We start from the raw sequence: 16210 nt of genomic DNA on the forward strand, positions 1-16210 counted from the left end.
TCGACAGATGTTGGCTGGAGGAACGCATTGCCGATGAGAGAGAGATCTAAGTTTGTAAATCTTTTGAGGCTATGGAAACTATAGATAGTTTCTCTAGAGATATAAATATGTGGATTCGTTGCACAACTTTCCATAAGCGAATGGAGTAGAATGAGTTTTAAGAAGGGTTCTAATTTTATTTGAAAGACATGAAGATATATTCCTGGTAGTTTACAAATCTTTAAGAGCTTCCATTTGTATACAAAATATCTGCAATTAATGCATAACTTTCGCAAGGATTTTAAAGATCTTAAAAGCTTCCATTCCCATTTAATCTAACTCGTTTATGTCCCTCTGCAATCTCCAATCAGTCGCTGGACAAAAAAAAAAAAAAACCAAAAAAAAACCATTTCCGCGACAACAAAGACTTTGCTATCTGCTGTCTGACTGCAGCTCCCTGTGGCAGGAGTCGCTTCTGACCAGAGCATTGACTCATTCAGTGGTGCAGCCAGTGCCTGGATTTTCTATTTTGTTTGCACACAAGTCCGAGACGAAGGCAGCGGAGGCACCCAAAACCAACAACATCGTAGTACGAGAGTCATGTCAACGTCAAGTTTGTTGACTTGTCCGCCAACCTGCCACCGAAAGTGGAGTGCAGCAACAACAGCAAGGGGCACACACCAACCAGCAACAAAGTTGGTGAAAACTTCCGCCAAAGCCATTGCCAGGCAAGAGGCAGACGTCCGAAACGAGCTACGGATGTCAGAGAGCTGCATAAATCGTTGGGGCAGCCCGCTCCCTGCCTCACGCTTGGGATCGGCTGCATGCACCACCTCCCCACCCACCTAAAAAAGATAGTGCATCTCCTCCCTCCTCTTCCATCGAAAGCTGTTCATAAAAGTGCAATTTATTAGCATACAAAGTACGTCGTCGTCGTCGTTGTCTAGGCATTGGTCAAGGAGACGGAGACGAAGACGTAGATGTATCCACGGACACGAAGGCGGCCTCTTGAATCTGGTCTCTAGAGTGGAGTGGCCAGTGGCAGTGCCAGTTGCAGTGGCAGTGCCTGGAGAGAGACGGAGAGAGAGAGAGAGTGTAGGGCGGGTTCCATTTGGAGTGTAGGTTCGGTTCTTCTGCTTTGGCCATGAATTGACAGAGGAAAATGTTCTACCATTTCCAGTTTGCTGCACTCTTTTCCCATGTATTTCCATTGTAGAGATTTGTATCTAACTTCCAGTTCCTTGTTCTCATATAATTATTATCATATGCTCTAGACAGAAAAACACTAAAAATCTGTGAGATCTTCCATGAAAAGTGTCATAGGGATGGGGCTTCTGGGTAGTTTCATTTCCCTTTCAACTTTTGCCATAATAATAATTTTGTGCGCTTCAAAGTTGAATGCATTCCATACATACGTCCCGTCCCAGCACCTTTTTTTTTTGGGTAGAGTTCCCCACTGATTTGATTCGAATTTCATTGCTCACTGACGACTCTCTATGCCCCGCGGCCCTCCGGTGGTCATCATTTTGGGGTCAGACGTCACGTACATACATAGGCCGAGCAAATGTCCAAAAAAAGGAAAAACCACAAGGAAAACTCCTTTACGCCCGATCTGAGGCCCTAATCAAAGTCTGGGATATGGTACTACGTGACGCATTGAGGCGTAGATAAAATCAACATATAAACATAAAGAGATTGAGGGGGCATGCTACACATGTGGTGGCATGGTGGCACATGGAGGAAGCAGCACACGCTTGAAGCTTGACAAACTGTGACGACGACAAATGAATGGAATGAATGGTCATGAAAGAAGGAGGAATGGCAAAGGAAGGGTGGAAGGGAGGATGTCTGGAAGGGAGCTGCAGCTTGTAGACAAAAGAAATGTTTAATTAGCAACTAAACAGAGGGAAGCTACTCTTTGGGGAGGGGAAAGTTTGCCCCTCTTTTTTGTCGTTGCTTTTTCGAAGAGGGAAAAAAGTTCAAAGTTTTCTTCAGTTGCTAGTTATTCCAATTATAATTACAAGCCATGCAAACGCATAATTATAAAACGAAAGAAAAGGGAAAACTTCAACAAATATCAAAGACTATAATCTTCTGCTTAGATTCTTTTAAAGTATCTTTAGTACTTTCTCATCGTTAAATTGTCAGTTGAAAGGCTTATACTGACTTAATCTTGATAACCTAACCTTTTCGAATGTCTAATATTTTGCAACGCAATGGGGGAATCTTTGGGGAACGGATCGCCCCACAGGGTGAATCATTTCATATGCAAATAACCCAAGAATTCTTATCAAACAATAAACAAAAGAAGAAAGAGTAGAAGAAAGTATACGAAACATAAACAGAAACGCACAAGAATATCGGAGAGAACAAAAAAACATTTGACATTAGTCAGAGATTTTCGGGGTCACTGGGACAAAGAGACGGAGCGCAGATACGAAAACAAAGATAGAAGAAATATATACAGCAAAACAAAACTCGTTTTTTATTTGCGCGAAAGATGAATTTAACTAGAAATTACCAGACAATAAAGGTGTTTGAATGAATTAAAGATTGAGTTCGTGAATTTCAAGAATTCATGAATGAAAGAAGCAGAGTTCTGGTAGGAAGAGAGATTTGTAGCTGAAATCTTGAACGATTGACCTATCGATTAGCTAATCTGTATAAGGTTTACGCTGTCGTGTCGCCTTCTCGCCTGTTGTTAAACTGAGGCCTAAATTTGGACACTTTGTTGTGGCGCAACGGATCGATCATTGCTATCTCAACCGGGGGGATCAGGGACATAGCCTATGGAAAACAAGTATTCTGTGGTTTTCATTCTAGAAATCAATTATTCCATGCTTAAATATTTGAGTTCCCAAAAGTTCTATAACCGTATAGAGGTCGATGTATAACAATTTATACATATGTAAACAGTATAGAAATGGATTTATGCATAATAAATTCGATATGCATTTCTGCACCATCTGCGCCATTCCAATCTTTATTTTTGTTTGTTCTTTCTTTTCAGGTATATTCCCTCCCACCGAGCCGGGTCGTTTAATGTTTTCACAGGTAGAAAGGTAATAAATAAAAGTCAAGCAACTTTGTTGAATAACAGTTACCGCTCTTTCGCCTAAAAGTAGGAAACAATAGCAGCAAAAACCAAAGCAAACATACTAAATCGAACGGAAGCAAAAGTGAAAAGAAATAGACAAAAACCGATGTCGCTCCACTGACGCGGACTTGCTCACGCTCTTCTTTTTGCTCTTATGTAAAACTGTATGTGCACTCTCTCGAAATGCACTGGGGCACTGCTGCTCTCTTACCTGGGTATGCAATTGGGGGGCGTCCGATCCACCTCCCAGGCGGCAAACAGTTTCATGGGCACCGGCTTCTGTCCATTCGAGCCGCTGCTGATCCCGCCGCCCGATCCACCGATGCCCGACAAGGCAGCTGCTGGGTGGCCAGGTGTGCCACCCGAGGGGGGCAATCCACTGCCTGGCATGATGGGTAGGCCGCCCACTCCTCCTCCTCCAGCACCACTGATAACAGCAAATTTATCGACCAGTTTCGATGATTTATCGACCATCTTCATGTTGGTTTGAGAGTGTCTTTCTGTTAATTTCTATCACATATGTATAACTGTTGTTTGGTTTGACAATTTTTTCAAAATTCAAGTTGATATTTGCTGATTTGAATATTTTTCCAATTGGAATGGATGCTGCTGCTCCTGATGCATCTCCTTTTTCTAGTGCTGCCGCCGCTGCTGCTGCTGTTGGGGCAATACACACACACACTCAAACACTTGCGCGCACACAATGAAAGGGCGTGCCGCTGCCTGGGCCGAGCCGAAACGAAACGCGAACACACCGAGAGAGAGTGAGAAAGACAGTGTGGGAGTATATGTTGGGGCTGCGATATACTGCCGATGCTGCGACTGCTGCTGCACTCACTCCTGCACAGAATCAATACACACGGGAATCTGTTGCGGATTACACTTCTCCTCGGGAACGGTAACCGAATCGTAATCGGTTTCGGGACTGCTGCTGCGCTGCTGCTGCTGCTGCAGCCAGGCGTCACGTAGTTCGCGTTTATGCGGGTGTTTTTTTAGCTGCTGCGCGCGAGAGACAACCGTCATGCTCCAAAGTGGCGTTGCAAATGTCGCTTTATAAATCTCATAGTCGGGCCCCAACACTTCGCACACACAAACACATACACTCGCAAAAATCTAAAGAGCGAAGAGAGCGAGCTGCTGTTTGCTCCAACATACAGAAAACCACACACACACTAGCCTGATTTTGCAAATTTTCGTATATGCATGCGAGTGGATCTGAGTGTGTGTACCTATTCGCGCATTTTATGCTCTCTTGCCCGCAAAAAAGAAGCGCCAAGAGCAACAAGATACACTAAACAACAACTCTCTCTCACTCTCCCGTTCTCTCTTTTATTGATATATATACATCGAATATTTACAATTGGCAACGCGGCACAATTTGTTTATGTTTCATTTAAATTAAATATTTATGAAAATCAACAGCAGTGTGACGGATAGAGGTGGAGAAACATCGATAGTCGCCATAGAACACCGATGTTTCCAAAATGTTTAAAAATATCGATGCATCGATGTTTCGACGGCTATGAACACTCGATCGAAAGTGCCATATTTTTCGCTCTACAGTTACACTGTTTTGTGTTTGTTAACAAATATAATCAGCTAGTATTGTAAATTTTGTATTAAAACATGCAGAAATGGACTATTTGTGGGAATAGAGAAAGACACGCAATGTGAAGACAAGTTAGGTTTAAAAATATATACTTACGCGCTCTCAAGTAAATACACTAACTAACACTGGTTAGGGATGGTCGCGTGAGCATTTCCCATTTCTGATGCTTTCCCATCTCTACTTCTTTTAAAAGGAAATTTAACTTTTGTCCGCAAAAGTTAAATTATTAAGCAATGGCCGATGCGTGGGATATAAAAACGCTTAAGACGAAGCGAAACACACTCCGCGAGAAGCTGGAGAAGCGGAAAAAGGAGCGGATCGAGATACTGTCCGACATACAGGAGGATCAAACGAATCCGAAAAAAGAGCTCGGTATGAAATTGCCATAAAAATGTAATAGTTATGATTTAATTCCTGTATCAATGCAGTTGAGGCTGACCTGGAGGTGCAGAAGGAAGTGCTGCAGGCATTGAGTGCCTGCTCCTTGGCCCTGCCCATCGTTTCGACGCAGGTTATGGAGAAGATTGCTGCTGCCGGCAGCAGCCTCGAAATGGTCAACTTTATTCTGGGAAAACTTGCCAACCAGGGCGCCATATCCATTCGAAATGTGACCATTGGCACGGAGGCGGGCTGTGAAATCATTTCGGTGCAGCCCAAGGAGCTAAAGGAGATTCTGGAGGACATTAACGACACCTGTCTGCAGAAGGAGGAGGAGGCCAAGCGAAAGTGTGAGTCTATCCATCCCGCCTTAGGACTCCACACAGTCGATCTATAATCCACCTCCACCCATTTGCAGTGGCAGAGCTTGTGGAGGCCGAAGAGGATATCCAACCTCTGGAAAAAACGATGAAGATTGATTGTTCCTCCCGCAAGGATGCCTCCAATGACATAATGATGCTGCTGTCGATGCCCTCCACTCGCGAGAAGCAGAGCAAACAGGTGGGCGAGGAGATCCTAGAGCTGTTGACAAAACCCACCGCCAAAGAGCGATCCGTGGCAGAGAAATTCAAGTCGCATGGCGGGGCACAGGTCATGGAGTTCTGCTCCCACGGCACCAAAGTGGAGTGCCTCAAGGCCCAGCAGGCCACTGCAGAGATGGCGGCCAAAAAAAAGCAGGAGCGTCTAGACGAGCAGGCACTGAGAGGAGAGGATGCGGGCGACAGCAGCAGCACAAAGCCACCAAAGGCCGGAACCCCCCTTGAAAGCACATCGGAAGATGGCGAAGTCATACCCGAAACGCTGACAAATTGCGAGGGCGAGTCCCAGGAGTCCACCGATGGGAGCGATGCCTCTGGCGAGACACGCGACAAGTGCACCAAGCTCCATTTCAAGAAGATCATACAGGCGCACACGGACGAGTCCCTGGGGGATTGCAGCTTCTTGAACACCTGCTTCCACATGGCCACCTGCAAGTATGTGCACTACGAGGTGGACACCCTGCCGCACATCAACACGAACAAGCCCACCGACGTGAAAACGAAGCTGAGCCTGAAGCGCAGCATTGACCCGAGCTGCACCTTGTACCCGCCGCAGTGGATTCAATGCGATCTGCGATTCCTCGACATGACCGTACTTGGAAAGTTTGCGGTAGTAATGGCCGATCCACCCTGGGACATACACATGGAGCTGCCGTATGGCACCATGTCCGACGATGAGATGCGTGCCTTGGGTGTGCCCGCGCTACAGGACGATGGCCTGATCTTTCTCTGGGTAACTGGGCGTGCCATGGAGTTGGGACGTGACTGCCTGAAGCTGTGGGGCTACGAGCGGGTGGATGAACTCATTTGGGTGAAGACGAACCAGCTGCAGCGCATCATCCGCACTGGACGCACCGGCCACTGGCTGAATCACGGCAAGGAGCACTGCCTGGTGGGCATGAAGGGCAATCCCACCAATCTGAATCGCGGCCTCGACTGCGATGTGATCGTTGCCGAAGTGCGCGCCACCTCCCACAAGCCGGACGAGATCTATGGCATCATCGAGCGCCTCAGTCCGGGCACACGCAAAATCGAACTCTTCGGCCGCCCGCACAACATTCAACCGAATTGGATAACGCTGGGCAATCAACTGGATGGCATACGCCTGGTCGATCCCGAGCTGATCACGCAATTCCAGAAGCGCTATCCCGATGGCAATTGCATGTCCCCTGCGGCGGCAGCCAATGCATCGGCCAGCATCAATGGCATTCAAAACTAAACTGTAACTAACATTAAGATAAACTCTAGGGATGGCAGCTAAACTTCGGAGTAAGAGCGCCGATGTTTGTATACCCATTGTCCAATAAATGTAGATCTTACCCGACCATGCGACGATGGATATACGTACTTAGACCTGCCTTTTCTACTAAGCCACACTGGGAGAGTCTAGAAACTTCTAGACTGCAACTGTCTATTCTTCCTATGATAGCTATGTGAGTATAGTTCTCTGATTTTTCTGATTCTGAAGAATGATCTGATAAGCCCGACTGTGAAAGAGAGAGGGAGATTGACGAACCGACCGAACGCGAGTAGGCAGGAGTAGTAAAAAATAGCGCACAACAGAATTGCAGTACCAAGACCACGCGCGCCCTTTGTTCCTGGTGCAATATCTCGATATTTTATAGTCTTTGCATTGTATGTCGAATATACATACACACATATATTGAATAAATAAATTGCTCTTCTTCTTTGCGCGTATATACAAGAGTGCGATAAATATCTATGTGTTTATAGTAGAACCAATAAATAACTAATTGTATAACTATGTTTATCTTCACATATATGCACAAAATGTGTGTGTGCATTCGTGGTAGAACTTATATCGGTAGAGCGAGAGAGAGTACATGGGTTTAAGTTATGGTTTATAGATATTAAGAAATGCTGCCCTTACGAGCCTGCCCCTGGAGCCGTCTTCTGGCTCTTCTCTAGAGGCCACTCTCTATGTGCCCTGGCGGCGTCTCCTGGCTCTCAGAAGTTTATTTACATGTCAGGAAACCAAAAACTTTCATCGTCTATCTGCCACTAGTTCTTTTCATTGCTTCGTAACAATAAATTTGGATTTAACATAAATTTCATTAAACAATTTAACTCCTTTTTGTTGTGTCTGTTGTTTTGTGTATTTTGCGCAGTTTCTTTATGTGTTTCCTGTCCTGTGTGACTGTTTGCCTGGCCTTCTTCTAGCGCGAATGTGAACCGGCAGCACTGAGGGTTTTCAGCACAATGAAACCAAGCATTGTGGCAGCTGCGACACCCAGACCGGCCTTCCACAACAACTTGTGATCCTCCGTCAAGAGTCCGAAATGCCGCAAATGTCTGTTGCCGGGACAAGAGAAAGGGAAAAAGGTCTTTGGATTAGTTGGATAAAACAGCGGATAAAGGAAAAGAAGAACAAATATTAATTAGAAGAGGCTTTAAACTACAGGCCGCAAACACCACGTTTTTAGTAAGCAGTGGAATCTTATGTAGAGTATCTTATGTATGTGGATCTCGAGTTGTGGCACCATGGTACAGATATACATATATATGGAAACAATACAGAGTGCTGACATTAGTAACAAGTTCAGTTTGAATGGTAAACACTTACGCCGATTCCCAAAGCTGTACCAACCTGTGCTTGTAGAACAGTATCCAGGCGGCTTGGAATCGCCTGCAGACGCCACCCACAGCCACCAAAGCCATCGCCGCAAAGCCACGAAGAATGGTAATCCAAGTAGACAAACATCGAACAATACACGAGAACAACAGTGAAACATAACCAAAAAAAATATATATACACAAAGGGGGTGGGAAGGAGGAGAAGAGAAGATAAAAATAAATAAAAACCATTAGCCATTTAATCTATAATTTAAGCCCAAATGTTACAATGTGCTGCCCCGAGGGAGTGGGCCCGGTTCCACAAGAGCCCATTCGTTGAACAATTATTCGCCTGAGCGAAAGGACTCCAAATCATGCGATTCATAGGAAAGTCATAGCAAATTTTAAATTCATTTAAATAAACCATTCGGTGTACTAAGATTTTTTATATAAAAAAATCCACAAACCCCAAACAATTGCGAACGCGAATTATTCATCCAATGGAACTGCGGTAGCATCCACACCCCCTCAGGTCATTGGTTAGTGTTCGATTGAGGTGATTTTTGTGTGTGGGTTTTTGGGTTAGATCTGTTACCCTGAACCACAATAGCCCCAAAAAAACATTCAACATTCAATTCCTTAAGAAAATACTCACGGAAAAGCGGCCATGGTGGCTAGCTTTGTGTACAGTTCCTTTTTGTTAGTCTTGAGGCTGAACAGATGGGGCGGTAGAAGTTTGTATTTCTCACAAAAGTCGGCGGGCTGCATGAGATAGTCCTGACGGCGCTCATCCATGTCGCACTTGGTGCCCACAATCATCACCGGAATCTTGCTCTCCGCATAGTATTTGATGTAGATGCGGGCCACATACTCAAAGGAACGGGGATTGGACGAGTCGAAGACGAGGCAGGCAACATCACAGTTCACCTCCTGCGGCTGCAGCGGATCGAGAGCATGCCTTACATCGATGTCGCGCAATATCAAGTGCTTCTCCTGACCATACACCTGCACCGAGTTGATGCAGTGCACGACATTCGTTTTGAATTCCTTGCCAATCAGTTTCTGCATCTCCTCGACGAGAAAGCCGCGGCACAGGCCTGTCTTTCCAGATCCATTGGGGCCGATGACGTGACACTTATAGACGGAGCGGCTGCTCTGCCGCTTGGCCAGATCGATGCGACGCTCACGTGTCACATGTATGGCCGCCAGCTGGCTGTCATTCTCGTGGACATTGAAGCCCAGATAGGCGAGGTATTCCATGGTCTTGACCACATCGATGAGCGTCATCAGAGTCCAGCGGCACAGCCAGCCATGCAGAGTGACCCAGCCATTGTCATTGATGGGACACGACTTGCGTATGTCCGTGGAGTACGACCAGGGCGAGGCGGGACACACGCTGAATAGCATCTTGTGTTCCTCGGGCGACAAAGCACCGTCACCATCGCGATCGTAGCGCTCAAAGACGGCAATCAGAAACTGTTGGCCGCGATGCGAGAGCTCTGTGCTGCTGCCAGGCGGAATCTTTAGCGGCGGACGCAAATACTCCTGGCACATCTCCAATTGATCGTTGTAGCCGAAGCGTCGCAGCACCGCCCAGGTGGTCTCGTTACGGCCGCGCTGTATGAACAGACAGTGGAGGAATAGGAAGCCCTTGAGCGTCACGGCATCGTTGTAGATGCCATCGGGCACGTTCTTCTGTATGACGGCCTTCACCTCGTCGAGTATCTGCGGCTGCAACGGTGTGTTGAAGCAGCGACGCTGGAATAGGTTCAGCTCGTAATCGTTCAGCAGATTGTCGCCATCGATATCGCATATCTTGAAAATTCGCACCAGCGACTTCTTGCAGGCGGGCGTCAGCTGCAGGGGAGAGGGAAAGGGGAATGTCACGTGTGTGCTTTGCCTGCTATTTGAACTATGAACTCACCTCTTGGTCTTCCATCATATAGAGGGGCGATGTGGGATGCAGCACCGCCTTTTGTGCGTAGTAAAACATTTCGGAAATGTTGTGCAACGTCTTGGCCGAGCACTCAACACAGCTCTCAATCTCTGGAAAGTCCTCCATGATGGCCAGCACACTGTCCATGGTTGAGTAATCTATCAAATCGATCTTATTGCCCACCAGAACAATTGGCTTGCGTAGACCCTCGCCGGCAGCCTCCGTCTCCGCCTCAGTCTCGGCATCACCATCCAATGACGCATGGCACTTGGAGCGTATAAATGGCAGCCAGTGCGAGGTGATGCGATCGAGGGAGTCATCGTCATCCACTGCATACACAATGCACACCACGTGTGCTTTGTTTATCTCCACGCCGAGGGTTTCCTCCGTCTGTTCGACGCTTGAAAAGTCCACAATGCTGGTGGGCACCTGCTCGGGCGTAACATTGGCCGGTATTGTGATCTCCTCGGCACGCGGCGGCACCTCCTCCGGATACTCCTCGCTCACCAGCGACAATATTAGGGACGTTTTTCCCACCCCGGCATCGCCGACCAGCAATATTCGTACATTCTTTCGCGTTGACGCTGTGTACTGGCCCATGCCTATAATCGAAACACACGACTTTCTGCCCTTCTCTCAATGTGTGTGCTACGCTTGCCTTAACCCGGAACGTTGCGGGTTACTTATCCTACTTATCCCGTCCTCGTCTGGTTGTTGCTGGTCAATAAATTACTTAAATTTTCGGAATTTGTTATGCAAAAATGGAGATGCAGTGCAGCTCAGCTGTTTTTATCAATCGATTTGTTATCGAAAGCGGGCTGCAAGACAACCCTATGAAATCCACAGTTGCCAGATCCAGCGAATTAGGTGTGAAAGGACTAAAAACTAGAATTACAAATTTCAAAAGTATAGAGTTATAAATGCAAATGCTGCTGTCTACAAATACAAACAGACTGAACGGGCACCTCAGTGGGACCACAGGCAGCGCTTGATATAGACCCACTGCTGCAGCAGAACCAAAAGCACGAGCGTCCACAGCTCGCTTGGGTCCTCTGGCAGCTTTGACGCGTTTGGTGCGCAGTATATTTATGGTTTATTTTGAAAATGATAAGGTATATTTGGGTATGTTTTTGAGGGTCAGACGGTATATTTGATGGACGTTGGGTGCTAGAGGTGTCAATAGTTTGGCATGTTTTGAAAAAAACAGTCGATAGTATCGGACTCATATAATTATTACCATTACTATTATTGCTATTAAACGCTATTTTTTAAGCAAAATAAGCAAATATTCTTCCAAATTGAACAGTTTATTCATACCCTAAAAATATAACTCTCAAAATATCAGTCTCAATATAATATAAAATATTTCATAGTTTTTTTTAATCCTTATGTACTAAGTTACTATTTGTTGTAATCGGTAATCCACGGATCTATGATCCGAAATAATTTGTCCGGCCTTTTAGTAACTTCCCATTGTAAAAATAAGATGCCACCAGTCGGTTTGTTTACAAATTTGTAATTTCGATACTATCATGATAGTCGCAAAACATCGATACTATCGATGGTGCCCTCGATGTTTTGACACCTCTAGTTGGGTGCTATAGAGCCCCCCCTGTCCTGTCCCCCAAAAAGTGATACAGTTTATAGCGCAATTGTTTAAAACTCGTTAAAAAATCGTCTATTTGCTTTTATGTCATACTTTGAAAGCGTTCCAGTGTCGCGTTTGCGTGTGTTTGTGTGCGCCAATTGGAAGCAAAGTCAGTCCTTTGCATAAATTTGCACGTTCGTCGCAGTGGGTGGAGAGGGTGAAGAGTGGAGCAAAACGGAGTGAGTGTGAGTGGGGGTCAAAGCTAGTAAGCGTGCTGCGGCGCGGAATCGATATCGATGGTACGCACCAAAAACCAGTCGTCCTCCTCCAGCGCCAGCAGCAGCCACAAATCTCCAATTAAATCGCACGGCGGCGGCGGATCAGCAGCCGCAGGAACAGCAGGCGGACATAACTTAAGCAGGTCGTCGTCGTCGCATCGAACATCGATCGATGACCGCAAGTCTGGCACGAACGTGTCGTCCTCCTCGAACCGCCGCACAACTCCGGGCAGCTCGCCGGACGGAGACGGTGACGACGACACCACCACCACCGATGATCTGACCCCAACATCAACGAGCGCGCCAAGAAGCAAAGTTGGCGGCACCTCTTCTGTGCACAAGCAGAACCTTTACGTCGTTTCATTTCCCATTATATTCCTATTCAACATTCTTCGCTCGCTGATTTATCAGCTGTTCTGCATTTTTCGCTACTTGTACGGCGCCAGCACAAAGGTGATTTACAGTCCCCACAGACGCGACTGCAACATCGAGATTGTTGTCCAAAACAACTCCAACAACAAGGATCAGCAGCACCAGCAACTAACGGCGAGTCAGTCCCTCAACTACCCCCTGGAGGTGACCAGCGGCGAGGCAGCGTCCGAGCAGCAAGTGCAGCAACCTCTGCCACAGCAACGCTATCGCGCACTTCAGCCCCTGGAAATGGCAGGGGCCAATCGATCTGGAGCAGGCTACTCCCCCGGCCCTGGAGATCCTTTGTTGGCCAAACAGAAGCATCACCATCGTCGAGCGTTCGAGTACATATCCAAGGCGCTCAAAATAGACGAAGAGAATGAAGGTGAGCATTGAGCGGTGAGCGCTGAGCGCTGGGGGTGCTTTCGAGTGCTCTCTATGAGTCATCGCCCCACTGGCTGGCGGCGGCTGTTCCGTCTGTGTACTGTGTGCTTGTGTGTATCTTTTGTTGTCTGTCGAGTGCAAATCAATAATCACAAAGACCGAAGAGTGAAATGTTCTGACATCGTTTCCTTTTCCTCCCGCCTGCAGGTCACAAAGAGCTGGCCATTGAGCTATATCGCAAGGGTATCAAGGAGCTCGAAGATGGCATTGCCGTCGATTGCTGGAGTGGTCGCGGCGATGTCTGGGACCGTGCCCAAAGGCTGCACGATAAAATGCAAACAAATCTTTCGATGGCCAGGGATCGTCTTCACTTTCTCGGTAAGTCGGTGCCGCAGGCGCATTCGTAAACCCTACAGGAATGATTTTTATTTTGTGTGTTTTCTGTTGATTTTTTTTTTATTTGCACTTTGTTGTTTTGTCCTCGCATTTCCTTTTGCGTTTGTCCATCAAATTGTCGCTGCCACAGCGCTGCGTGAGGAAGATTTCCAAATGCATCGTCTCTCGCTGAAGGAAAAACAGAAACCAAAACCAATTTATAGCCAGGAGCAGCAGCAACCCCACAAGCCACAGAAGGCCAGAGAAGCGGCGGCAATCAATCAGCCAATGCTGGCGAATCTCACCAATGATCCCGTCAAGCTGAAAACACGCAGCAGCGGCTATGGGCCAAAGAACGGTCATAGTACACCCAGAATCACTGTCACAGCCACAACACCGTCGTCGTCGTCATTGGGTAAGTTCTGTTGCAGTCCAGGCCTAAAAAGAGCCCAGCACCAACGCCAGAACCAGCGACACAGCGACAACAGATCGAGCTATCTATCTATCAATCACCCTCTCACTTTGCACTTTTATTTCGTTTCAATATTACTTTATGCTTGCCCCCAAATTGTAGCTTAAACAGAATTGTAGCTTTGCCCATTTGCCCTTCTGATCGTTTCCCATCTTTTCCTTAGCCTCCGGCCGAAAGCTGACAATCGGAACAAAGCGACCTGGAAACCTGGCCGTGGCCGCCAACAAGTCACAAACTTTGCCACGAAATCTTGGCTCAAAGACCTCCGTGGGGGCTGTGCGGCAGCCAGGCAAGACGGCAGCCACACCCCCCGCCGTGCGTCGACAGTTTGTAAGTGGCTCAAGGAGCGCATATCGAATTGCTTGACAAATCTCTCTATCATTATTACTCTGTCTACCATAGTCTTCCGGTCGCAATACACCGCCACAGCGTTCACGCACGCCCATCAACAACAATGGGGCCAGCGGCAGTGGCAGTGGCGCCAGCACACCTGTGGTGACTGTCAAGGGCGTGGAACAAAAACTGGTGCAGCTAATACTCGATGAGATTGTCGAGGGCGGTGCCAAGGTGGAGTGGACAGACATTGCCGGTCAGGAGGTGGCCAAGCAGGCGCTTCAAGAGATGGTCATACTGCCCTCCGTTCGTCCAGAACTCTTTACAGGTGCGTGGATGATAGTTTGAGTGATTCCCAGTACATATATCATTGCCTTTTTCTCCCTCTTGAGTGTAGGTTTGCGTGCCCCGGCCAAGGGTCTGCTGCTGTTCGGTCCGCCAGGCAATGGCAAGACATTGCTGGCCCGCGCCGTGGCCACCGAATGCAGTGCCACCTTTCTGAACATCTCGGCTGCCTCGCTGACCAGCAAATACGTGGGCGATGGGGAGAAACTGGTGCGTGCCTTGTTCGCCGTGGCCCGCCACTTGCAGCCCTCGATCATATTCATCGATGAGGTCGACTCGCTGCTCTCGGAGCGTAGCAGCGGCGAGCACGAGGCGTCGCGCCGCCTAAAGACCGAATTCCTAGTGGAGTTTGACGGTCTGCCCGGGAATCCCGATGGCGATCGCATTGTGGTGCTGGCCGCCACCAATAGGCCTCAAGAGCTGGACGAGGCCGCTTTGCGACGCTTCACCAAACGCGTCTATGTTTCACTGCCCGACGAGCAGACGCGCGAGCTGCTCTTGAATCGCTTACTGCAGAAGCAGGGCTCGCCGCTGGATACGGATGCTCTGCGGCGGTTGGCCAAGATCACGGACGGCTATTCTGGCTCCGATTTGACGGCCCTGGCCAAGGATGCTGCTCTCGAGCCCATACGCGAGCTGAATGTGGAGCAGGTCAAGTGTCTGGATATAAGCGCCATGCGTCACATCACCGAAAAGGATTTTCACAACTCTCTCAAGCGCATTCGTCGCTCTGTGGCACCGCAGAGCCTCAATTCGTATGAGAAATGGTCGCAGGACTATGGGGATATTACCATTTAAATGGGGCATCGGCTTCGTTCAGCGAAGAGGTTTGTCTGCCCTGTCACCAAAATCCTGTCCTGCCCTGCCCTGCCGTGCCCTGCTCCACGCTGTGATGTGAGTGACAGAACTTTCTCTCCCTTTTGCTGTATACCGCATTAGTTTCGAGATAATTCCATAGATCCTTAATTTTTACACGTTCCATTCAACCATTTGTTTTTGTAGGCTTACATTTTGTTTCACAAAACTTTGTTATTTGTATTTAACCAATGAATTATTGATTAATTTCTCGTTCTACCATGCAATCTGTGTGTTTTAGGCCTAAGATTTATATTGTATCTACCATATATGTATTTTCAAATGTTTTTAATGCGAGCGAGAACGCCCCACAACCCATTCAAGTTATAATCATTTAAACGCTAATGTATGCCTAAGAACAATCATTATACTAGCATTTGTTTCTAATCTTTTCAATGCCAAGACAGCAAGATGTTTGTTCGTGTATGGTACTGCTCTTTCCTAACATTTAATTTAGTACTAAGTAAATGTATTTCCATTTATTTCTGTGTCACAAGTTTCTTCCATTTGTCCATCCTTGAATCAATAGAACCAAAACCTTCTATTTTTGTTGTACATCATCCAGTCCAATTTAATCCAATCGAAACCATACGCTACACTTAATCTAGACATAAGCATAGCCTTAAGATGAAACACAACACAAAAAGCAAGGATCAGATTTAAGTTTTAGATCACACATCATCATCACACACTACTCTCTGTCTCTATCTGTCGATTGATAGATGGATGGATGGTGTTTAGTTTTAGTTCCTCTGTTTTCAATCAATCAATGTATGTACCTACCTACTGCAGCAGTCATAAATACAATCGTGTCTCCGAACAAACCATCTATAGATTAATCCCAATGTTTGTTATAACTAGAAGTTGCTCCTCCACACACGCCCCTACTATATACATACATACATACATATATATATATATATATATATATATTGTACAACAATCGGATGCTTATCGCGGTACTTTGAATTAGCTTTTATGCAGCCAACAGAATTTC

At 46.9% G+C, this 16210-nt stretch overlaps 4 protein-coding genes across 8 annotated transcripts in view; 2 read left to right on the top strand and 2 right to left on the bottom strand.

Annotated features, from left to right (window-relative positions):
• Positions 1-3693, bottom strand: part of LOC111069436 (phosphofurin acidic cluster sorting protein 2) — a 35453-nt gene extending 31760 nt beyond the window's left edge. Inside the window, exon 1 of one of the 2 annotated variants that reach the window (XM_022359504.2) lies at positions 3288-3693. In XM_022359504.2, coding sequence (XP_022215196.1) covers positions 3288-3556 — 269 coding nt within the window. In that variant the 5' untranslated portion in view covers positions 3557-3693. The remainder of the gene's footprint in view (positions 1-3287) is intronic. The other variant, XM_022359505.2, reaches the window with a different exon arrangement.
• Positions 3694-4843: 1150 nt separating this feature from the next.
• On the top strand, positions 4844-6904 carry LOC111069440 (N6-adenosine-methyltransferase MT-A70-like protein). Its single transcript, XM_022359510.2, has 3 exons — positions 4844-5057; positions 5114-5413; positions 5482-6904. Exons 1-3 carry the CDS (start codon positions 4919-4921, stop codon positions 6879-6881), a joined length of 1839 nt encoding a protein of 612 aa, XP_022215202.2. The 5' UTR covers positions 4844-4918; the 3' UTR covers positions 6882-6904.
• Positions 6905-7673: 769 nt separating this feature from the next.
• On the bottom strand, positions 7674-11086 carry LOC111069438 (mitochondrial Rho GTPase). Of its 3 annotated transcripts, none has more exons than XM_022359508.2 (4): positions 10161-11086; positions 8892-10093; positions 8271-8309; positions 7674-7975 (listed from the first exon to the last, which is right to left on the bottom strand). In XM_022359508.2, exons 1-4 carry the CDS (start codon positions 10770-10772, stop codon positions 7840-7842), a joined length of 1989 nt encoding a protein of 662 aa, XP_022215200.1. In that variant the 5' UTR covers positions 10773-11086; the 3' UTR covers positions 7674-7839. The 3 variants fall into 3 exon arrangements, with proteins under 3 accessions (XP_022215200.1, XP_022215199.1, XP_022215201.1); XM_022359507.2 differs by having other exon boundaries at positions 8247-8309; XM_022359509.2 differs by lacking the exon at positions 8271-8309.
• A 683-nt stretch (positions 11087-11769) lies between these two features.
• Positions 11770-15234, top strand: LOC111069461 (spastin). 2 transcript variants are annotated; one of them, XM_022359536.2, is made up of 6 exons: positions 11770-12834; positions 13041-13211; positions 13360-13623; positions 13844-14010; positions 14083-14341; positions 14411-15234. In XM_022359536.2, the coding sequence occupies exons 1-6, from the start codon at positions 12057-12059 to the stop codon at positions 15154-15156; spliced, it is 2385 nt and encodes a 794-aa protein (XP_022215228.2). In that variant the 5' UTR covers positions 11770-12056; the 3' UTR covers positions 15157-15234. The 2 variants fall into 2 exon arrangements, with proteins under 2 accessions (XP_022215228.2, XP_022215229.2); XM_022359537.2 differs by lacking the exon at positions 13360-13623.
• Positions 15235-16210: the final 976 nt, after the last annotated feature.

Source organism: Drosophila obscura, unplaced genomic scaffold (genome assembly GCF_018151105.1).
Source record: "Drosophila obscura isolate BZ-5 IFL unplaced genomic scaffold, ASM1815110v1 contig_150, whole genome shotgun sequence".
NCBI lineage: Eukaryota > Metazoa > Arthropoda > Insecta > Diptera > Drosophilidae > Drosophila > Drosophila obscura.

Bases quoted from the DNA above. Each gene is read 5' to 3' on its own strand.
- LOC111069438 (XM_022359507.2), bottom strand. From the start codon at position 10,772: ATGGGCCAGTACACAGCGTCAACGCGAAAGAATGTACGAATATTGCTG. The intron at 8,310-8,891 runs GTGAGTATTTTC...TGGCGTCTGCAG, and splicing joins GCCACCATGGCCGCTTTTCC to GCGATTCCAAGCCGCCTGGA. The intron at 7,976-8,246 runs GTAAGTGTTTAC...TCCCGGCAACAG, and splicing joins GTACAGCTTTGGGAATCGGC to ACATTTGCGGCATTTCGGAC.
- LOC111069461 (XM_022359536.2), top strand. From the start codon at position 12,057: ATGGTACGCACCAAAAACCAGTCGTCCTCCTCCAGCGCCAGCAGCAGC. The intron at 13,624-13,843 runs GTAAGTTCTGTT...TCTTTTCCTTAG, and splicing joins ACCGTCGTCGTCGTCATTGG to CCTCCGGCCGAAAGCTGACA. The intron at 14,011-14,082 runs GTAAGTGGCTCA...TGTCTACCATAG, and splicing joins CCGCCGTGCGTCGACAGTTT to TCTTCCGGTCGCAATACACC.
- LOC111069440 (XM_022359510.2), top strand. From the start codon at position 4,919: ATGGCCGATGCGTGGGATATAAAAACGCTTAAGACGAAGCGAAACACA. The intron at 5,058-5,113 runs GTATGAAATTGC...GTATCAATGCAG, and splicing joins GAATCCGAAAAAAGAGCTCG to TTGAGGCTGACCTGGAGGTG. The intron at 5,414-5,481 runs GTGAGTCTATCC...ACCCATTTGCAG, and splicing joins GGAGGAGGCCAAGCGAAAGT to TGGCAGAGCTTGTGGAGGCC.